The sequence below is a fragment of the Danio rerio genome, chromosome 23, assembly GCF_049306965.1.
Source record: "Danio rerio strain Tuebingen ecotype United States chromosome 23, GRCz12tu, whole genome shotgun sequence".
Classification (NCBI taxonomy): domain Eukaryota; kingdom Metazoa; phylum Chordata; class Actinopteri; order Cypriniformes; family Danionidae; genus Danio; species Danio rerio.
The window spans coordinates 20,130,742-20,155,468 of record NC_133198.1 but is presented as its reverse complement, the minus strand read 5'-3'; the positions used below and the strand labels follow the sequence as shown (position 1 = coordinate 20,155,468).

Here is a 24,727-nt window from a genome sequence, read left to right as displayed (position 1 = left end):
ATTCTGGCCATTCCACTGCTCTCAAACAGCATGTGTATAAAAGAACATGCTTCATCTGCTGACACACACACACACACACACACACAAAAACACACACACACACATACTCTCTCTCTCTCTCTCTCTCTCTTTCTCTGTTCTCAATAACACTTCCCAAAACCTCAATAAGAATTTTCCTTAAGCCTTACCTAAAGTTTTAGCAGAAGTAAATAACACTGTACATTTCTAACAATATGTTTTCCAGTTAATATATTATGAATTTTTATTCATATATGAATATATATTCATCTACACCACTGGTCAAAAATTTGGAATGGCTTCAGTGCTTCCCATAGGTTTGAAATATACTTGCGGTGGAAGCTGGATTGAAACACATTATTTACCCACATCACAAGACTAACTATAAGCCACAAACAAAACATAATTGAACTATACAATTTGACAAAAGTTTGTCGACGATCCTAGTTGTAAGAGCAACAAATAATAACTTGACTTCTAGTTGATCATTTGGAAAAGTGACAGAAGGTAGATTTTTCAGATGAATCATCGGTTGAACTGCATCCCAATCATCACAAATACTGCAGAAGACCTATTGGAACCCGCATGGACTCAAGATTCTCACAGAAATAAGTCAAGTTTGGTGAAGGAAAAAAATCATGGTTTGGGGTTATAATCAGCATGGGGGTGTGCGAGAAATTTGCAGAGTGGATGGCAACATCAACAGCCTGAGGTATCAAGACATTTGTATTGCCCATTACATTAAACGCCACAAAAGAGGTCAAATTCTTCAACAAGAAAGCGCTCCTTCTCATACTTCAGCCTCCACATCAAAGTTCCTGAAAGCAAAGAAGGTTAAGGTGCTCCAGGATTGGCCAGCCCAGTCAATAAACATGAACATTATTGAGCATGTCTGGGGTAAGATGGATTGAAGGTGAATCCAAAGAATCTTGGTGAACTCTGGGAGTCCTGCAAGAACGCTTTTTTGCCAAATGATTAACTAGAAGTCAAGTTATTATTTGTTGTTCCTAAAACAAGACTTTTGTCAGGTAGTGTAATTTTATGTATTATGACACTAATATACTTTGTTTCTTTTTAATGGGTTAAAGTAAAATAAAAAATAAAAATCTGTTGAAATAAAAAAGAAATCCACTATGTTTCTTACTTTTACGCTATTCAGGACTGACAGGTAAAATCTGCTTCTTTCTCTCTCTCTCAAGTTCAAAGCAAACTTGAATGCCAAAGCATTTTAGATCTGTATATAAAAAAGCAAATGTATTACATTAACATTATTAAATTAAAAACAATAAATGACAAAAAAGGGAATAAAAACAGACAATATCTCTAAAAATTTTAATAATAAAATGTGTAGATTATTTAAATAAGGCAAATGCATTGATTAACCATTACTAATGGTGTACACTTGTTTAGCAGCCAGTTTAGTTGAGTATATAGTGAAGTTTTTCTGAGACGTTTAGATCGAAGAATTAATTATTTAATATTTTTCTCGCTTTCATGCAAAAACCCACACGATTAAAGACAGCTTTAAAAAGCAAAAGCAAAAGCAAAAGCTGAATCCCAGACATTTTAGGAGATGTAGAAACCCCAGCCAGAGTTTTTTAAGTCCCAAAAAGACATGTCTCTGTGGGTATGCAGAGCATGTGAGACTGTCTGTGGGAGTGTTGACAGGTCTCGTGCACATAGATCATTGTATTGTAGATCATTGAATATATTGGGTGGATACAAAAAAGTGTAAAAGCCTCATAATAACAGTAAAAAAAGTTACTAAGTATACTAGGACAGCCATTGTTATACCTGGGCAGCCCGCCCAAGTGAAGTCTATGTGTGGGAAGCACTGGCTTTTATTCAGCAAGAATGCATCAAACTGGCTAGAAGTGATAGTAGTGAGAAATGTATCACAGTTTTCACAAAAATATTAAGCATTACATCTGATGATAAGAAAGGCAGTGGTGTAAAGTAACAAATTACAACTACCCAAATGACTGTGATTGAGTAGTTTTTTCTCAGGAATTGTAATTTACTAAGTAGTTTTCAAAATGTGTACTTTTACTTTCCCTTGAATGCATTTATAGTGCTGTACTGGTACTTTTACTCCACTAATTTCCTTCAACCTGCAGTCACTACCTTATTTTGTTCTTGTCTATGGGGATATGAAAAATCAGTCCTGTGATTCCCATCCAATCAAATAATAATAATTTTGCAACATCATGAACAATTTGATCAGATGTCCAAAGATGTCCAAAATCTTTACACGCAATGACTGTTCAATCTGAATGTCACTAATGAGAAGATGGTCTATTCATCTCTTCATGAGAATAAGGCTCATGTTTACTGTACAATGACTGAAATCTTCAAATAGCCTTAATATCTAAATGCACTACAGAATGTTACGTTTACACAAACACATGCATGTAAAAGCATCTGCTTTGCACAGTGTAATACTCACTACTCGAGTACTTTTTACTCATACTTTCAATAATATTTACAAGTTACAACAGATGCCTATATTATCAAATACTTGAACATCAAATCAGTATGTCACATTAAGTTTTAAAAGATATTGTGACACTAAAATTTAGCTTTATCATAGCCATTTTTCCTATAGAAATATTTTTTTGTTCGTTAGTTTTCCTTGTAATTTGACAAAATAAATGCATTTATAAACTAGAATCTTCCTTTTAGGCCTGTCATGGCATTTTAGTATGCGATAAGTTGTCTCAAACAAATGCTATAATCTTGTTTGACACTTTAAGACCATTTTATACAACAGATTAAATAATAATAATAATAAAATTGTTTAATAAAGAATAAAAACATTTGTCTTTTGTAGCAGATATAGTAACAATCACACTAATTCTAAACTATTCAACTATTCTAAACACAATAAATAACAAGTGCAGTAAACTACACAAATAACACACATAAAACTACAATCAGGCTTGACTACAAGGAAAATAACGCTAAAAATATTTAGTCATCGAAAAAAAAAATCTTACTGTACCTCCTTTTATTCATAAATGTTTCTTTTAATTAAACTATTACTTTAAATATCCAACATTTACATACCTGCCAACACTTCCATTTTTACCCGGCAGTCTTTCGTATTTCAGACCCATCTCCTGCCACCCTCCCGTTTTGTTATTTCTCCAGGAAAACTAGCGTAATTTCATCCTCAGCTTACTGGTACAGTTTATAACACCGCCAGATTGCCAACTTATAGTATCTGATCGCAGTGGCTGCCCGAAACTTGCTGCATAGTACAGTTACTTAGCTGTGTTATTCAGACACCTCACCCCCGACACCTAGACATCCCACACCACCCACACACCACACCCTCCCGGAGTTTCAGAGATGGCAGAAACGATGGCAGGTATGCATATAGTGTAACGCAACACTATGCATCCCTTTTAGAGATGTTTATATTTAATTACCGAACAACGAGAGAAAAATACTGATTAAGGAAATGACTTATTACACACACGCGCTTTACTAGAGCCTCTAGAGTAATCAGTGGGTTAACTCTTACCGTCCTCTTCCTTGTGTGCGTTTTGCGGGCTGTGCATCCTATCCGCGCTGGAGGGGTGATTCAGGTCAGACAGAGTGCCGTGACGTTCAGCTGATATCCATGTGGGGTCACTCATATCAAACTCCTCGCTACTCACTGAACACTCATCCTGCAGAGAGAGAGAAAGAGAGAGACAGAGCCAGAGAGATGTCAGTGCGACAGCTGAAGCAAGATTGCTCATATCGGCGTGTGTGCAAAAACTAGAATAGATGTGTAAGTCAGATTGGGCTGTGATGTTGGCAGGCAAACAGGCCCATGAGGAGGCCTGTCAGAGAGAGCAGTCACCCCCTGCTGAGTGACAGCATCACTCATATACACACACACACACACACAGGCCCAACGAGACCACCAAAGGTACAGGCCAGATACAGCACAGTGCGAACTGCGAGGGGCTTTAAATGTGCTGTATGTAAGTTTTTGACTCTTCTAAAGCATAAAAATACCAAAATATGTTTGCAGATATTTAAGAAACATGCTAAGTGAATATTCTTGTTTATTACTGTCTTGGACAGTAGAAGAGTCCGAAATGAAATGCAGATTCAGAGTTCCACATGAGGTTATTAATTAGCAAATAATATAAATATTACGAGCGTAAACATTAGGTGAGCAGGTTACATTGTAATCATGTTTCCTAACAACATGCTTCGTGATGAGATTTGCAGGGATAAGCAATTTGGCTGTTTGCAAGAGACGAAACACAACAGAAATTTAAATACGGTTATTCAGAAGCACAGAATAGTGCTCTTACTGCACTCCAGCGAAATGGTAAGGTTTATCGTTTAATTATTCCCTTTTAATCCTCTTTAACATAATTAAATGTACATGCTGAATCACTGATATGTATTGGTTTTGAGTCTAAAATTTTATTTCAAATCGTTTATTTTATTTTCATGATGTGAGGTGAACTATTTGCTGCTGCTTTCAGTAGTATGGCAATCAAACTCACATTTTTAGCATTTTAAACTGAATAAAGCACATGAAGTGTACCTGAGGTGATCATTGACAGTTTATACTGTTGTTCAGTTGCAAAAAAAATAAATAGTACTCTATAGTACTATAAAGTACGCTAAAATCAGTATGAGAGCCGAGTAGTATGTTCAAATTCATAGAATTTGAAAATCAGTATGCGAGAAGTACCCGGATGACTTACTACTTCCGGTGAGATTCTGGAGTGCGCATCCCATGCACGCTGCGCTATCCCATAATGCCCCGCGAGAGAATTCATGAATGGAAGTGATTGACGCAACTGATACAGGTAGGTCACGTGACCATGACAAAATAGCGGATGTAGTACGTCCGAATTCCATTCATACTTTTCACATTCATACTGTATAGAACATACTTTTCTAACGGCCGAGTAGTCGGTTTAAATTCAAATGCAGTACCTACTGATTAGTAGGCGGTTTCGGACGCAGCCACTGTTTCTTACATATTAATTCGAGGTGTTGGTTAGAACAAAAAACTCATTTTAATATGGAAAATATTTCTTCTAACGCATGCCATTGCTTTTATTTGACAATTGAAATCAGCTGTTTGGCTCGATCGTCACACTCACTCCTGTTGGTCCTCAATTTCGCAACCTGCGCTTGCATTTGTTTTGACATAGGAATGCAATACCTAGTTCAACCACTGGGTGTCAAACTTACATACTGCACCTTTAATATACACTATAGCTGTGTCTCAAATGGCACACAATGGCACACGGAAATTCCAACTGTTTCTCTGACGAAATTTGATGGTTGCCAGATTAGTGAAATAAACTAATTTTATTATACTTATACTTTATTATACTTTAGCATACTTACTCTCGTAAAAAAAAATTTGCTTTCACAATCCAAAATAAATAACGTAATCCAACATGAGCGCCAGAAAGCTCTACCCCTTCCGCTACGTGGGCAAAGCTGCGACTATTGAGTGTGTGAAGAGTCCCTCATTCCACAGTTCATTATAGTGGCTAAATGAGTCCAGGTAGCTGAAGTGCACTTATTATTTTTAGAGTTTTCAGTGGGAATGCACTACTTAAACTAGTTATACTACAAAATGGCGTAGAATAATGCAACAGTTTGCAATTTGGGACGCACCTTATAAGTTTGGGATCAGTAAGATTTTTAAAATATTTTTAAAGAAGCCTATTCTGCTCACCAAGGTTGTGTTTATTTGATAAAAAAATACAGACATTTAAAAATCATTTTTAATTTTCTGAAATTGTAATAATAATTCACATTTTATTATATTTTTGATTAAATAGACGCAGCCTTGGTGAGCACAATAGTCTTTTTAAAAACGTTTTTAAACTCTACTAGATCCCAAACTTTTAACCAGTATCTATTCTACTATGATGAAAAATATGATTCATTTCTGAAATGCTTACACTCTGACTGACCTCAAGGCAAGGCACCCAGTGTGAATGCTTTGAAAATCAACTGAATGCGCATGAATCATTTTGTAATTAAAGGAACATGTACAAGATAATATTTAATTCACGCGCATCAATAACGGTTTGCACTACTGTATGTATAGCTATGTAAGAACATTTATCTGCTGAAGAGCATGCATTGAAGCATCTAAAAGTAAATAACATGTGTGAAATATTTTCTAAGGTGCGCATGTGAAACTGATATTTTATTAGCAGACAAATTCATTCTGCGGGTAAGGTTGTGAAAAGTTCAGATGAAAAACTTTTTCTATCATCAGGGAAACTGTTTTTTAGTAGTATAGATGTCCTGAATGTGGTATATCTTTCAAAAGTTTGAGGTCAGTGAGACTTTTTTGAAGGAAAGAAATGCTCTTATTCATTAAGAATGCATTCAATTGGCCAAAAGTGACGAGAAAGACTAACAGGCAGCCAGCCCAGAACATCAAACAGTACATCAACACATCAGAATAATTTCTGAAGATCACGTAACATTGTGAAAAAGCTACACAGATTTTCTAAGTTGTAAAGTTTCATATTGTTATGATTTCAGTAGATTTCTGATTAATTAAATTCATCCTTGGCAAGCAAGAGAGAACTCTAAGAAATAAAAACCAAAAAGAAGAAAAGACCACAAACATTTAAATGGTGGTACATAATATGGATGGGCCAAATAAACCGATATTATCAAATAGCGATCAATTTAATGTCAATAACAATGATGAGCTCTGGACTTTTTTACTCTGTATTAATCTAAGAGCCAATCACAAATAGGCGACAATGGGAATCTAAAAGTGTGTTGATATTAGAAATGAACTGAATTTTGCCACTGAAAATGTATCAGCCGGAAATAGGTTGTGCTTTAGACCATTTCAATGTGATGACGTCATTGGCCCATCAACATTTCCTGCTTTCTGTAACATGAGGCGATTCAATCATACTGTATTTTGATGTTATAATAGCTATCGTAACATTATCTATCAATATGGAGAACTTTTTGGACTCTCAGAAGCTATAGAAATGTAAAATGTGAAACATGAAATACGTCACCTAGAGGGTGCATTATAGACCATTTTGAGGGATGTAAACAAGATGTATTGATTGTATACATCCCTCAGAATGGTCTATAATGCACCCTCTAATTTTTGTGGCTTCAGTCATAGTTGGGGTACTCTTTTAAATCTGAAAGCATTAACAACTTATATTGAAAAATATTTCTTTATTATTCAAAATGCAATATATTTATTGAGATTTTTGCCATATCGCCATATAGTTTATAAAAATATACACGATTTAAAGCATCATTTATGTTGAGAAAACAAAGTGCTAATCCTTAAGATACTTAAACTGCACAGTTTTGTATAGTCTTAATTTCGATTTCTAAACCTCAATGAACAGAAGGAGCAAGCTCAAACTGATACATCCACAGTCTATTCATCTCTTCCTGAAATTTAATTAATCATTTGTTCTGAAAAGCAATTTGTAGCAATTGTTTCCCTGAATAAGTCCATTTTCCTGTTCGATATATTAAAGGCACAGCATGCAGCACCCACCGACTGTGATGACTGCAGCTATTTAAATATATGAATCAAATAAATCAGTGTAATGTTTTTTGCCACATTTGACAGCATCACTTCCTTTACATGAGTGTTTTTTTTATCCTTGTCAAGTACATCTGTAATGCTGGATAAGGAAAACTACCAGTCAAAAGTATTATCCAGAATAAACACTCATGCAAACTGTGGGCTTGGCTAAATACAATTTAACAAATGTTTACTATGCTGAAAAGACAAAGATATAGAAATGATACTTCACGCATAAATGACAAACCACAGTTAATTAACTCACTTTAAATGTAATCTAAGATGTACAGTAGGTGACTTTTTATTCACTTTTTTTTGAGTAATAAAATCAAAAAAATAAAAAATAAATAATTCCTCAATGTATCATCTAGAGCCAGAAGTATTAATGTGGCTTTGACTGTATTTGTTTTGGCTCTCAAATTGCCAGTAGTCTTTGAATTGCATTAATAAACCCACAAGAAACACTGTTTCAGTCAAAAAGCTTCTTTAATTGTTTCACTGAAGTAAAACCTCCAACTTAAATGGCTTGAGAATGAGTAAATTGACAGCAATGTTTCATTTTTGGATGAACTTATCCCTCTTGATATGACAAATATATAGATGCAAAGGTAATGACTATCTAATAATGGCTATTAAAGTTAATTTGTTCCCTTGGTTTATAAAATTGCTCCTCAATTTGATAAACCTGCTCAGTTGGACAGCATCATGCCAAGCCTGTCCATTTCTGGAGGACGGCCATCATCTCCTTTTAATCACATAACCACCTATATCCTCAAATGAATGTCTCGGAATACTCTCAAGAGCCCAGACGGTTCCGTTCGGTAGTTACAATCTGGAACATGTGTTCATTATCAACATGAGCATCTCAAACCGGCTCAATGGCCTGCGCATGCTGTGCCGGGGTTTGTAAAGCAATGAAATACCTGTGTATAATGTGCTGGATGGAAAAGGATGATTTATTAGACAGGCGAAAGTAAAAGCTGCCCCAGGGACAGCGGGCGAGGACCCATCTGCTCATGGCTGTTGTTGTAGGGAAGCCCGCCACCCCGCCACACGGCAAGACCTCCGTTTAAACAGACGCATTTTCCCCCCAGAGCTGCCAATCACACAATACCACCCACCACCAGCCCTGCGCCGACTCTGATTGGTTATGGCACTTTACATGCAAATTTGACAGTGTATTATTAATGGGGAATACTCTTCTGGCCACTTCGTTCCGGCTGCTCCTGTAAAGGAGATTTTGCAGTTTAAATAATTTATACAATACAAATACTTGACTATAAAGCAAGGTATTTACATATATCTATTTATATATATATATATACAGAATTATCTGTAAAAAATGTCTGTGATTTTAAAAACCTGTTAAATGATTAGCCAGCTAACCATAATACATTATTGTTTCATATCTGCAACATATTTTGTGACAACGAAACTAATAACATGGTGACAAAAGTTTATTATTTACATATTATAGAACTATAGAGCATTTGAGAAACCTGTTTTTAATATATGATATAATACAATAATTATATTATAATAAAATACAATTTTTGTCTATTAACTAATTCTGTTTAATGCAGGTAGTAAAACATAAACTACTTCGACATCAACAGTTTATTAGGAAGTATACACATTGGCATGTGTTAGACTTTGGTCTCACTTAAGCTCTTGGAATTGTTTTCAAACATAATTATAACCCTCATTTTTTATTTATTTTTTTTATTTATTTATTTTTTTACATTCCATCTCAACACTTTCACAGTTCTTATGTTTATGTACACTATTGTTCAAAACTTTGGTCTCAGTACATTTAAAAAAAAAAGAAACTAGTACATTTACCCAGAAAGAATGCATTAAATTACAATACATCATATATTTTAATTTTAATGCAGTTTTATTTAAACTGATAATTTAGAAATGGCAACTGGAGTAATAGCTACAGAAAAGATTACAGGAACAAAAATAATCTTTAAATAAAATAAAATAAAATAAATCTTTAATTTTACATTACAATAATATCTCCTACTGCATTTTTAATCAAAACAAATGTGGCTTTGGGGATTTTTAGAAAAACATACTATTTAAAATGAAAACATTTTACCCCTCAAAAATTTGTAGTGTATTTATTTAATCAAATCAATTAGGGCTGCACGATATAGAAAAATCTGATGTTTCCATCTTTTATTTTTCTGCAAAAACTATTGCGATATGAATACACTTTCACAAGATTTTCAAAAGATGTTTACCAGTATTGAGGTACAGAAATTGAATAATCACAATGAAAAAAAATACTTTTCTTACTTTGCTTTGTCTCATTTCTAGTCTAAGTATCTAAAAAAAAACACTAGAGCAAGTAAAAATATTGGTTTCACCTTCAGAAGAAATAATTCAAAATAATGAGGTTTTTACTTAAAACAAGTTAAATTATCTGCCAGTGGGGTAAGCAATATAATCTTGTTTTTACTGAGAAATGTAGATATTTGAACTAGAAGTCATATAAGTTCTGTATAATACAGTCATTAAATACAATTCTGTAGCTCCTGGTCAACTACAATTCAAACTCAACATTGCATATCTTGCGATGTGACTATTAAATGCCCTGAATAGACTGCAATTAGTCCAAAATGCGGCCGCGAGACTTCTGACAGGGACTCGAAAGCATGAACACATATATCCCTAGTTCTTTCCTCTCTGGGCTGGCTGCCTGTTAGGTCATTCATTTTTTTCTATAAATCCTTAAACGATCCGGCACTATCTTATCTATCAGATCTCCTACATGTTTATTATCCTGGTAGGTCACTAAAGTCTTTTGATCAGTTTATTCTTTCTGTACCAAGGTCTTGGTGCAAGCGAAGTGGGGATCTGGCTTTTGCTGTTATCTCCCCAAAATACAGGAACAAGCTTCCACCCCATAATAGATACGCTCCAACTTTATCTGTTTTTGAAACCCTTCTAAAACTGCATCTTTGTTCATTAGCAACTGAGCCTTTGTAATGGTGAGGGTTTGTCTTATGTTTTCATTGTTACGTATGTGCTGTAGGACTTTATTTTAGTATTTTAATTAGTATTGATGGTGCTCAACACTTTGGGCAACGCTGTATTTACAAAATGTGCTATATACAGTTGAAGTCAGAATTATTAGCCCCCCTTTGATTTTTTTTCTTTTTCTTTTAAATATTTCCCAAATGATGTTTAACAGAGCAAGAAAATGTTCACAGTATGTCTGATAATATTTTTTTTTTGTCTGGAGAAACTCTTATTTGTTACATTTCAACTAGAATAAAAGCAGATTTTAACTTTTTAAAAAACATTTTAAAATTATTAGCCCCTTTAAGCTATATATTTTTTCGACTGTCTACAGAACAAACCATTGTTACACAATAACTTGCCTAATAACCCTAACCTAGTTAACCTAATTAATCTAGTTAAGCCTTTAAATGCTACTTAAAGCTGTATAGAAGTGTCTTAAAAATATCTAATAAAATATTATTTACTGTCATCATGGCAAAAATAAAATAAATCAGTTATTAGAAATGTGTTATTAAAACTATTAGGTTTAGATATGTGTTGAAAAAATCTTTCCGTTAAACAGACTTGAGGAAAAAATAAACGGGGTTAATAATTCTGATTTCAACTGTAAAACTAAGTAACTACTGAAACGATATATTGTGCAGCCCTAATATTAATTTATATTAAGGTTTATTTACAATTTCAAAACTACAAATTTAAAACTTCACAACATATCTTTCATAAAAACATTGCCTATGTATGACATATTTCAAACTTAATGTTTTTGTTATCAAAAAGAGTACTTGCAACAAGCTTTACCCCTCAAAAATCTTTTTTTATTTTATTTTTATTTTATGTTTTTTAGCACATATGCTAGAATATGATAACCTGCAGAAATTAGCAATTGCTTTGTACTGGCTTTTTTTCTGATGCACTCAAGAATACCACAAGTCATCTTTCAATTTAGTTAGTCATCTACATTAGCCGGCCATATTAACATTATCTTGGTGAAAAATCAGCAGGGAAAAAAAACAAATGTTAAAGCTTTTAAGGCATGCACAAGACCAACAAATCTAATAGCTCTGGGCTGAAAAGGGAAGTGATTGCTCTTCGTCAAGTGATCTTAAAAGTCTCTCACGCTGACCCACGACCAACAGGCCACCCTTATGGTTGAGCCCTGTGCCGACTGCAATATCCAACACTTGAATAATGCATCATACAAATACAGCAACCGGATACATGTATGTGTATAAACGAGCCTCCAGAGATCAAGAAGGATGCCCAGGGGTCAGCAGAAGTCAGCGGGGTCAGCTGATAGGAACAGACAGCAGAGGGAGGGGTCAAAAACACCCTTAAAAGGTCACAAGGCAACGTGCTGTGGCTCAAACCATCAGGTAGACAACAAAGAGGAGCGGACCACACACCCATCCCACCCCCCCAAACTCAGCGTAATGTATTCTGCCGCATTTTCCTTCCCTCGCTGAAGTCAGAAACGGACGATCCCTGCGCCTCCTTAATCATCGTCCAACAGGACATCAAACGCAAGCCGCTATTAATCTGACATTTAACTCCTTTTCAATTATAATCTTATAAAATCGCATTTAACTGCTTCAAGCCCGTGATCAGCGCCGCACGGCTAATCCAATTTAGAACAATGCAGGTCATCAGCGGCCAAATCTGTCCGACTCCATCTCTCTGAAGCCCGACGGCTCAATTCTGACGCTCTTTTATTAGTTTTTATTGTTTATTAATGATCATGCTTTTGGCCTCCTCTCATCTGCATGCAGGTGACACCCTGCTATCTCCCTCTCTCTCTTTCTCTGACAAATTGCTGCCTATGCAGATAAAGAGAGCGGGGACAGCCTGGCATTTTCCTCCATCCCGGCTCCACTGTGTCTTTAATGAGAATAACAGAAAGAAACGAGTCCAATCACCTGCTTTCTTTCATTTGCGGAGGGTCTGAGTGGCTCTGTGGGATGTGCGTGTGTGTGTTTCAGGGCTTCTTTTGTCTGGCAGCGGCGTGTGTGAACACAAAACACAAAGAGCAGACGTCCTTGGGAGACGGTCTTCTCTCAGCCAGGGCTGGGCGTTACCTTTGTCCCGTCTCGCTTTTTTTTTCATTTACTTGATTAACTTTGCTTTCATAATGATACGCTTTTGGGTGGGAGAGAGAATGAAAGGAGCCTTTTATCGCTTTAACTGATTTATGTTCACGTGGCGTGAACCTGCGAGCCAGGAGTGCGGGCATTTGCAGAGTGACTTTATTAGTGAGGTTAGCCTGTTAGCCACCCGGCTGTATACAGAGTTGTAAATTGTCTAAATTAAGACGTGAAGGGGGTAAAGTCTTTAAAAAATCATTAACTCCAGGAGGAGAGAGTTTATTTTTAATGGCCTGCCGAAGGGAGTCAGACTACCTGGTTGTTTATTTTCTTCTTCCAAGTTAAAAAATGGGAGAAAACTAAACAGATAGTGTATTAATGTATCGGTTGGTTCATCGCGCAAATACACATGCACACGCATACGCCTAATGTACCTTCAATGATTGATGCTTACCTTCAGAAGCGTGGTGTGCTGTTTTGTCAAGCACAGAGGGACTGAAATATGAATACAAATGAACATCTTTCCCTGAGACCGCTTTAAAAAAAGCATGAGGGCAACTTGCTTTCCTGAGCTTGTAAAAGGGCTTTTGTAAGGAGATTGGCTCCTTCCGGCTGCTCTGAGAGATGAGAGATCTTCTAGGCTGGGTTACGGGGAGGCTTTTTGGTACCAGGGCCATTTAAAGCTAATCCAGTTAGCAAGCCAACCCTTCCTGTCTGACTCTTCAACCTTCCCTTCCTCATATCGGCAAGCCGGTGTCCTTGTGAGATGCCGGTGCTGTAAATGTAACCCTTGGGTTTAGTTGGCAAGTCCAAAACAATTAACCTGATAAATGGCGTTTGCATCGCACGTACAGTAAAAATCAATACACCTCCCGCAAAATACCCTTAGTATTGATATAATTGGGTTAGACTTTTCACAGCACCTTTTCTGCAATGATTCATTCAGCAATGGGGAAAACGTGCAAGTAGCATCAACAAAAAGAGTGAGGCGGTCATGGTATTTCCTGAGTATAAATGATTGATTATGTGTCTGCGTGATTGTTTTGCATGTGCGGCTGCAACTGGAGATAGTTCTCGGTGTCTCGTCTTGTTTGGCCTGCAATTAGTTCCCCTCCTTTTTCCATCTTTCATCTCTCTCTGCCCATACTTAGCATGGCAAGGACAGCGACATGGCTCCTATGCATGAAGAAATAAATTTAAAGACTTTTAAATAAATAAATAAAGGGAGGAATTCTAAGCATATAGAAGTGCTGCCATGGAAACTGATCAAGATCTGCAATACTGAAACTGATTTAGAGGGAATAAAAAACAGATATACATTTTTTATCTGGTCAGAAATGTATGTGTGGTCTGAAAAAATATAAAGAAATGGAAAGAAACCATTTTAACCTTTGAAAAAAGGAATATTTTCTGAACTAGCATTAATGTTTTTTCTAATAAATTTTTTTATTAATAATAATAATAATAATATTAATAATAATAACAATAAGTTAAATAAATTTATTTATGTATTAATTTATTATTTTTACACTTAATGACTTAATTAAATGTAATTTATTATTAAGGCTGGTCGATACTGAAAAAATCCAACATTGCGATATTTATTTTATTTTGCGATATATATTGTGATATGAATACATATTCACCAGATGATTTAATATCTCTATTTGAAAAGAATTTATAATGTTAATGATATATTGGGATGATGCTGCAGTGGGAGTGCATCTCCGTAAACTATGGACACATTTTCGTTGTGGTCTGTGCTATTTGCGGTGCATTTCTGTATTTAAATGGGTTTTGAGTATTTTCATGAATAACAACAAAGCAGGGCTTGACAATAAGAACTGCTCGATGGCTTGAAGACAGCATGAGAGATGTTTGGGACAGTAGACAGGATTTTTACTGGCCCGATCGGTCACTAAAGTTTTATTTTTAATTAATGTGACTATTTGTCAACTGCATGCAAATACAGTCTTAGAATTGAAAAACAGTTTGTGCTTTTAAGCCTTTAAATGCTACCTTTTCTGTACTCTTATGTGATTGGATGTTGTGAGCAAGTTGTTTTTTCTGTAACCTGTTAACAACCAGTACAACAAAGAGACGGTAACATAGAGGCAACATCAAACTATAAGGCTAAAAGAAACCGTCTGTTTCCAATGCATTGAAAGCAGACATTTACGTAGGCAGCACACTAAAAAAATGGTGTTTTACATAGTTTGGCTTCAGTTTGGCAAGTCAGCCATCTTTTGTTAAAAATTACCTGCAATTTTCCTGAAAGGTCTATATGTGTGAACAGGCCCTTTTAGAAAATACTGGTAAATTCGTTCCGGCAATTTTACAAGAAGAGAAGTTGTACCATTACTGGTAATTTGCCGGAATGCTCCACTGTGTGAACGCAAAAGGACGATTGCCGGAAAGAGCACATTCACACTTAGAATGATCTGACGTGAGACGTCTACTCCAGCCAATCAGAACATAGACACACTCACATACATGCTGTTTATGAAAATAAAAGCCTTTGGATACTTTTCCAGACACATTTAACTGCTAGATATTAGTCAGAAAAAGTTTCTATGTTCCTTCTTAATGCTAACTGTGGAAAAAAATGATCAATAAAATGCTTACGATAAACCGCTGTTTGTTTAAAAAGCTCTGCTAGACGCGTGTGCATGTGAAGTGCAGGAGTGCTCCGGTGAGCGCCAGCACACACACACACATTATGTACATCTCGACATGCGAAAGTGTTCCTCCATATGTTTTCATCGCAGCTGTTCACAGTACTTACCTATTCAGAGAATTTGTAATGTTGTCAAATGTGTAAACATATAGCTGCGGTTCGCACTTCTGACTTTGGATGTCTCTGGAATAAGCTGCAAGAATGCTAAAGCTTTAAATAAAAGAGAAACCATCAAGCCGGATCCCTATTACGTTTTGAGCTCATTTCTGATTAATGAGGTCAGAATTTACCAGTATTTTGTAATGGATGTGAAAGGTCTTTTTCTGAAAAATTCTGGAACGTCCTTGTCTGTGTGCACAGCGCCTTTTTGAACTTAAGTCTTTCTGGTAATTTTCTGGATATTTAATAGTATTACTGTGTGAAAGGGGCTATTAACTTCTTTTTTTTGGTGAACCAGTGAAAATTTTGGCAGTGCAACCACTGGCCAGACTGTGCCAGTAGAAAAAAATCCTTATTTGAACCCTGCAAAGTGTTAAACAAAGTGTTTTATCATTTCCCGAGTCTAACAGTATTCAAGTACTGTACCAGAATGATAAAAATACAAATAATAGAGGTCACATAAATAAATAGCTAATGTCACAAGTGGTACAACTTTTTTTTTTTAAATCATAGTAAAATCTCAAGCATCAATAATACATGCAAATGATAAATTATGATAAAAAACCAACATTGCATATCCTTTAATGTGACTACTGTGAATGATCACATTGTGATATCGATGCTGAAACAATATATTGTACAGCCCTAATATATTTTAATTTTGAAAATAAAATATAAAAATCTAGACACAAACTTTTGTTAAAATGAAACGTCTTAAGATGATAATAATAAAATATTACCTTTTTGTCAAATTTAGCAACTATCCAAATCAAATGCCTTGATTAATTTTTTCCTTTTCAATCCTTTATCAAAATACAGTTGCAATATCAACACCCATTTATTTGTTGAAGAAATGTTCTATTTTCCTCAAAAGCAAAGGACTTTCAAGTGCCAAGATTGCATCAGGAAGTGTTTTGGCACAAGAAATCATGACAGCGCATTCACAGTTCACACATCCATCAGTCACAACACACGCAAGGTCACAAAATCTTTCTGAGCTTCGAGATGAACATTGACAGCTGTCTGTCACGTCGAATCCTAATTTCTCACATCCAACAGATGTCTGGGCATGTTACATGAGCTTTCTGTCTCTGACCGCCTTCCCTCGCTCAGTCGGATCAATAGTTTCCTAAGGAAGCACACTGTATCATTTCAACGCAGAAAGGTGAGCGTATTGATAACGGTGCCGTTACTCTACTAAGGCATGTAAGCCTGCACGCTTATACACAGATCCATTCACCCTCAAACACTCACACAAAAACACACCTTGTGAAGCCCCGATGAGGATTAACATCTTGCAGACGGTGAGCTTCCACTGCAGAATATTGATCCTGCAGGAAAACTGGGAAAGCACCAGCACTGACACACATGATATACATACAAAATGATGGCAAAATAGTTGGTGAGCTTTTATCCAAAGCAAGTACATAAAAAAACGCTAGATCAAAGGACTGTGAAAAAAAAATGTGAGTGCGGATGTGATCGAATCACTGGAAGGACAAACAGACTTTTTGATATCAGTTTCTGTTTGTGATATTACACCCCACTGTCAGCCACAGGCTAAAAAACATAAAGCATTCTGTTACATGAAGACGGGCTATGATCAATGATTCTGACTGGACCTTCATTGATCCAGAGGCGAGGGGAGGGGAGCTATTTCTGCCTGCCGATGCCCCCTTTTCCCTCTCCGAAGAGCAGAGAAACCAAATCTGCACGCTTGCTTTCCACCCCTGCCCATTATTCCACACAGAGCCCAGAACAAAAGCCAAAAAAAGAGAAGACAGACAAGAGCGTCCCTCATTACACATCCAACCCTCCAACTGCATGAGATTTTAAGGTAAAGTGTGCCCTTTCTTCATTGTTTAAATGATGCTGTTTGTTAAAATCAGTTCCTTTGTTCTGTGAAACATAAAACTAAACTAAAAAAATACTTAATAAAATATTATTAAAATAATATAATTAAAAAAAAACTTGCCACTTATTTCAATACAATGCAAGGCTGGGCTTTCAAGTAAATAAAAAAAGACACAAATATAGTACAACTACATATATGTACAACTAAAATCATTTTCATTTGAAATAAATGAAACATTACCTGGAATCTTTTATTTTGTTATTTTATTATTTTAACTTTCAGCTATAGTTGTCATGAATATACTTACTTTTTTATTTATTTAACTTTAATATACCTAATAGTAAATTATATATAAGTATATATCTTTTAATAACTAATAATACAACAAGGATGACCAGAAAATTCCTTTTTTGGGGACAATAGATTGTGCAATTTTTTTTTTCATTTTAAGTGATTTTTCTTATTATATATATATATATATATATATATATATATATATATATATATATATATATATATATATATATATATATATATATATATATATATCTTTTTTATATATATTTTATTTTTTATTTTAGTTTAAACAAGTCAATCTAGGGCTTTTGAAAAATGTGGAAAAAATATTAAAAAGCCTTTATTGTCAATATTTTTTTCCACATTTTTCGAGTGCCTTGGACTGACTTTTGCTGTTTATTCTGATGAATCACGTACCCAAAGAGCACCGACACATTATTTTAGCTACCCCTGAGCGCTTTTTATTTCGTTTTTTATTTTATCCTATTGAAAAGAAACAATAACATGTAAAAAGTGTTAAATAAAACAGTACTTTTGTTTGTTTCAGTAAAAGTTTTATGCTGTGAATGCAATTGTCAAGTATTTAAACCGTGCCTTTACATTACCCTTAATTTACATGAACAAAAACGTCATACTTTTATTTTGGCCTTTTTTTGTTTCACAGATTGGACAGAGGGAAAGAGAGATTGGCAAAGGACTACAAGGTGAGAATAAAATCATTTTCAATCTCAAATATTGTGTATTATTATTTTTTTTATTTCTACATTTAGGAGAAGTTAACATCTTTTTAAAGCATTAATTAAAGTCATTTTATCAAGCTTGTCAACTACCCTCTCACAGAATGTAATAACAAGCGCAATATTTCACTGAATGACGTGAGCATTTACCAGTAGGCGTTGTAGATTAATAAGCATGAATGTATGCACAGACATCAGTACAGTCACTAGGAAGATGAAACATTTCTGGAAATGAAATTCACTGCATGTCTCTGTTAACAGTCGCTGTTTACCTCAGCTATTCTGAGCTGATCAAACCCATCTTTTCACAAATATGACAACCAACATCAAGTTCAATTTTCCTCAAATTTGCCAATAAACCAGAACAAGTCTAAGAAATGACAACTAAACATTCCAGTGGAAAAAGAATGATATTATTTTAAAGCTCCCATTAACGTTTCTTTAAAAAAATCAATGCAATATTAACAGGTAACAAAAAAAAAAACTATGCATTGTGAAATAAAACGCTTTCACAGTGAATATAAATCACTAAAAGCTGAGTGAATCCACTTTCCAGATCAAGGCCAGTTTTTCAGAGCACACCAGACCAGCTTTTGTGGTTGTAAGTACAGTACCGTTGTTCCTGGAAACCAGCATATAAACCAGCAGCTACATTCCCAATCAACACTTGAAGCTACTTATTAAATGCTTTGTCCTGTCAAAATCTTTTTCTTTAACTGTGCAGATTATGGTTTTAGCAGCTCTGAAAGTGGACTTTGTGAGAATAAGCTAATTTCTAGTAAAAAAAAAAGTCAGGTCTACAATATGTCTATAAACACCTTATGCATGAAAGTTGGCATGAAACTAAATAAACATTTATTTACATTGACATGCACATCAAAGTTAAAAAGCATGAGAGCCATATTTTTTAATGTGAAATTCACCATTTTTGTCAAAATAGAGTAAAAAAGGTAATATTATTACATCTTAAAATAAATGTTTTCTATCAGAATATAATCTGAACAATTACTATTTAAATATAAATTTTTTTTTTGCTGTAGTGGCAAAGTTCAGAATCTTTTAGTATTATTGTAATATGCTGATTTCTTAATATTTTGGAATTAGTTTTTCTTTTTTTTTCTTTTTAACAATGTAATTGTGTGTATCATCAAGTTAATAGTAATTGTTAAATAAAAGAATTGATTTTAAAACCTCACATTCCACAAATGTGTCCTCCATCACCTATGAACTAATCGTAATGTTACAAGTGACTTCATGTATACACGAACCCCATGGTACACGAACTGGTAGAAATGTTGAACAAATCGCAATACATTTTTTGAACAGAGGGGGCGCTGTGTTTACAAGTGCAAACTCGCTTTATCTACACATCAGAGATGAGCAAGAGGTGGGGCAGCAGAGTAAAATGACAGAGGTGAAGTGCGCCAGACAAAACACAAACTGTGTGCAAAGACTGTGAAAAGACGTCGATTAACAGAACAACGAATATGATGCACATAAACCGTCAGCAGATTGAAAAACTACTGTCACAGACATCTATACGCAAAAAAACTCTCAAAAAACCAAAACACACGGACCGGTGGATTTGCAGCTCCGCTTGCTCCAAATGCTACAGAGATCACAGTGCATCAGTGTTTTCATAGCGAAGGTGTGAAGAGATTTTTTTGAGACAAAAAAAGAAAGTTGATCGGTTACAGATCAGAAATAAGATTGGTTCCCCCTTTTCTTTTCAAATTAGTTTATGCATATTTGAATAATTTGCTTATTATTATTGAATACTTACGTAAATAAAATATTTTAATATGATTATCTCTTCTTAAGTGTATCACACTGATACTTTTAATAATTAATTATACAGGTAATATTAATTATTCATCTTCATAATCATGTTCAACTCTTGTCTCTATCCTACTATATCATGAATAATTTTATAATCAGATTTTATGCCAGTGGACAGTTCCCTGGAGCAGAGGGCCTATTGACCACATCTGTACTTACTTCTCTCTGGTTTAGGAAAGGCTTACCTCTCCACACCAGCCATCTCAGTCCCCAATAAAAGAGTTTGTTTCAGCAGGGGGCATTGTAAATGTGCAAAGACCTCAGCTTATACCAGAAAACAGAGATTTGCTGACATTTCTTTTTAAAAATGTAATATCCCAGCACAGTCTCTGTTTTAGTTTTTTTTATATTAATGAGTCTTCTTTAATTTGTGTTATTCTTTTTTTAATGCATTCGCTTTATGGCAGAAGATGTTTTGTTTGCTAAAAAAAAAATGTGTAGCATTTAAGAAAAAATAAAAGGGCTCTTCACCTAAACTCGTTTCAAATAATTTTGTTAAAAAAATCGTCACTAAATTGTGAGATTAGTATTGTGAATCGTATCGAATCGTGAGTCAAGTGAATCGCTACATCCCTAGCTAAGATCCAATGCTGTTAAAGGTTACTATAAATATTTTGGTCTTCTCTGTAAACATCTTTTTATTTGTTTATTTACTTACATGTATTCTTTAATTTAATAATATTACTAATATGCTTTATATCATTATTATAAGAGGGCAGATCAATCTGCTGTTGTGACCCCTTATAAATCAGGGACTAAGCCGAAGGATAGTGAGTGAGAGGGAGAGAGTGATTATTACTAGATACAGTATGTAATGTGTGATGGCTTTGAGGTATGCTAAGTTCTGTATAACTGATATTAGTTTTTTTACTTCTAGAATTCTGTAAAAACTAAATAAAAAATAGAAAATGAAACAAAAAACAAATTAAGTATTTTTCCACTATTTTTCTATTTGTGCATCCAAGTCAAAGAATATGCAAAAGGAATCTAACTTAAAGGTTCCATGAAATTAAATAAGTTCTTTAGATGTTTTTTAAAATATCTATAAGCTAGTGCACACCAAAACAATGACAAAATTAGCATTTATAAGATATAAAACTGATATAAAGCTTGTAGTTTTTCACTTCAGCCCAAATGGATCAGCAGTTTTATTCACGCCAACCCATACTACAGTTTCACATCACATCATAACCAATCAAACGCTCTCAAGTATCTGACATGCCCCGCCCCCTTAAATATGCTTTTCATTTGCTTTACATTTGATGAGCTTGATCTTGACCACTCTCACTGGTAGAGCTGTGATAAAACAAAACATTCTTGGCTGTTTTTTAAAAGGGGAAGGGCTACTCTATGTCCCACCCTCTCATTGTGTTTCGCTTAAGATTACGTCAAACATTGAATAAAAATGCAAATCACTTGCAGTCTTTGTGAAGATGCAGATGACGGTTAAACATTTCTACGTAATTCATGGATCACAAGCATCTGCTGTAACAAGCAACTGTAACCCTTTAACCTCTCATGACTAGTAAATGAATAGGCCACAGGGAAGCCTTGTATAATCACACTAGTGTTGAGCTTACTGAACCTCACATGCATGTCACACAAAAGCTTGCAATAGACACAAAACTGATGGAGTAACAAAATGCAGGACCCTCCAGTGCACAGTATTATTTTTTACCTCAACAATGTTCATGTCAGTAGGTGCAAAAAGTGCACAACACAATAGCACAGCATGCTAATTAAAGTGACAGAGACACTACTAAAAATAAATTCTTTCAAAATAAATCCAGGTAAACCAGTCAACCATCATGACATCTATGTAGCTCATTAGTAAAATAAATTAGCCACAGTTCACTAGCTCACTTCTGCACGGGCGGAAATAACCTCGAAAACCGAATACCCAGAGTGGTTCGTTGTAGCCATGATAAAACCGCAGCTTTAAATCAATGGCTTATGGGGGTTGGAGGAGGGTTACTGTACCTGCACTGCTTCCTGAATCAGAGCTGCTCCAAACATGTGATCTCTCCCCCCTCCTTGCAGAAGGCATGTTTGCTCCCTGCTCCACTACTAAATGAATCAAATAGGACATGTTTGTGTCAGAGGTCTTTGCACTATGAAAACATCCGGTGTGGAAATATTCATGATAACACAATTCTGAATTTAACTACAAGATAGAAATTATTTTATCAAGGTTCTAATTTATTCCTATTTAAGTGGTTGTTGTTGTTTTTTTTCTATCAGCCTGCAACGTGATATCGTTTATAACAAGGCAAAACAGTGCATGGTTTTAGAGTTAAGCCAGTCAGTAAGTTATCCCAGGCACACAGTGATACGACAAGGCCACTAGTGTTAAACAATTTGGCAAGGTAGCCCAGGCACACATAGTAGAAGATGCAGTGCAGTGTTTATTTAATTCTCAATCATCTCACTTGTGGATATGTACATGTTTGCTAATGCAACTGTTTGTTTATCAGATTTTCATTGGTTTGTTTTGTCTTCATGTTCTCCAGCTTTGTTGAGGGGTTTCAGGTGTTATGTCTGCAGCAGCAGTGTGTGAATATGCAGTCTATGAATATACTGGCAGTAGCAAGTCTCGGTACTTGTAATAATCAAAGCAGTATCAGCAGCATAGCAGACCTGTGCTGCCAAACACATCAACATGAACGATTTCAAAGACAACATGAACAACTTAAGTTAAATACTGAACTGAATCAAAGTCGAAAGCATATCAATAAGAATCTATTTGAAATCAGTTCTTAGAACTGCTTTACATTGCTTTCTTTGTGGTCCTAAGAACTTGTCTACACCAGACATGACCACTGTTGCATCACAAATCCATTTCTCTTTTAGAAGTAGCATAAGTGCTTCTGTACAGCTAGAAATTCAGGGCATCAGGTTTCAGTCTTGAATTTGTTGCAAAGTGCCGCTCTGCGGCTAGTGTACACACAATCACTGATTATAATTGGCTAGTTTGTCTTTTTCCATGGTGCAACATTCCAGATTGTGTTAGTAAAACACAGTTGTGTATGTTCACTTCATGTTACAGTGGATTCATCTTTAAAAAAAAGACACAGTTTGCCTAAAAATAAAAGGTGATGCATTGCCAACTATACTTGGATCTGGCAGTAATGTCACAACACACAAGTGTGATCAACAGCCATACATCACTTTAACAGCCTTATAGCTAGTCTAGCGCTGGTTTGCTAAGTATTACATACATTATTTTAACCAAAATAATGTATTGTTTTCACAGCACATCAAACCTGCTTCCATCTATTATTTGAATGTGCAAAAACTCTTATTTAACTTTTCTAGATATATTAAATATAGCTTGACTAAATTATTATATATTTTGAAAGGTTTTTAATGTTAAAAATTAGGAATTATAACATTTTAAATGCTTTATAACCAGGGCTTTACATTAACACCCGCCAACCCGCCAAATGCGGGTATAATTCAGCTTTGGCGGGTAAGACAGCTGCTCCCGCTAGCCACTTTGGCAGGGTTGGAAATAATTTTTACATTGTAGTTTTCTTAAAGCAGGGTTCGACTCGGCAATAAGGATGGCCCAATATGCGTGCAAATGTGATCTTAGAATCGAGAAACAGCACGACTGAAAACAACTGTGTTCGCGCGAGACAAAGCAGGTGAATACCGTATGAGAGGATGATACACAGGTGATGTGATGCACGCGACTTTAAAGTGCGCGCGCTCCCGTTTACTTGCGCTTTTTTCCGTTCACCTTCGTTCGGTTATTTTTGAAAAAGACTAGACAAAAAACGATGCTCGTGTACCCACAGTCCTGCTGCTTTTAAGAGCTCAAGATTGAAAAATATATATATTTGTAAGCAGCAGTCACTGCTTTCGTTTTAATTATTCTCAGGCACGTGATCATCCTTTCACTTTCACTCATGGTATTTTACCTGCTTTCTTTTGCTTACAGTTATTTTTGTTAATATAGTTTAATTATCATCCTTTACAATAACATTTCTTTAATATGAGATTAACCAACCATTTGTGTGTAGTAACTGCTGATCTGGGACAACACAACATCTAAATCAAGTCATTTAAGCATATCAAAGTCACATTTATTTATATAAAATATATTTTCCAAACAACAAAATTGTGGCTAGTGAAAATGGCAAGTGGCTAGTAATGTTGGAAATCTACTATCCACAGTGTCTGGTGATCAAAAAAGTTAATGTAAAGCCCTGATTATAACACTATACACGGACCTCAAAGAACCTTAAAAAAACTGAAATTCTGCTGGGATGTCGGCTGTGTCTGGTATATTCTAAGTCTGATACAAGAATGTGCTTTTTTAAAGCGGATCATCTGTAAAGTCATTAAACAAACATTCAGGCATCTTTTCTATTCGATCAAGTGTCTCATGTTACCGTGAAGCACATAAGTCTTTGATGCATACTCCTGCTGAGATAAGACAAAAACATACTCTCTTCTTTCTTCTTTGGC

At 35.2% G+C, this 24,727-nt stretch overlaps 1 protein-coding gene across 13 annotated transcripts in view; it reads right to left on the bottom strand.

Annotated features, from left to right (window-relative positions):
* nol4lb (nucleolar protein 4-like b) overlaps positions 1-24,727 on the bottom strand; it is a 205,843-nt gene that overhangs the window by 96,876 nt on the left and 84,240 nt on the right. For 11 of the 13 annotated variants that reach the window (XM_073938731.1, XM_073938732.1, XM_073938733.1 and 8 more), the window contains one exon: positions 3,545-3,692. In XM_073938731.1, the coding sequence (XP_073794832.1) occupies positions 3,545-3,692 (148 nt within the window). Of the gene's footprint in view, positions 1-3,544; positions 3,693-22,234; positions 22,322-24,727 lie in introns of all 13 variants that reach the window. The other 2 variants (XM_073938735.1, XM_073938734.1) reach the window with 1 other exon arrangement.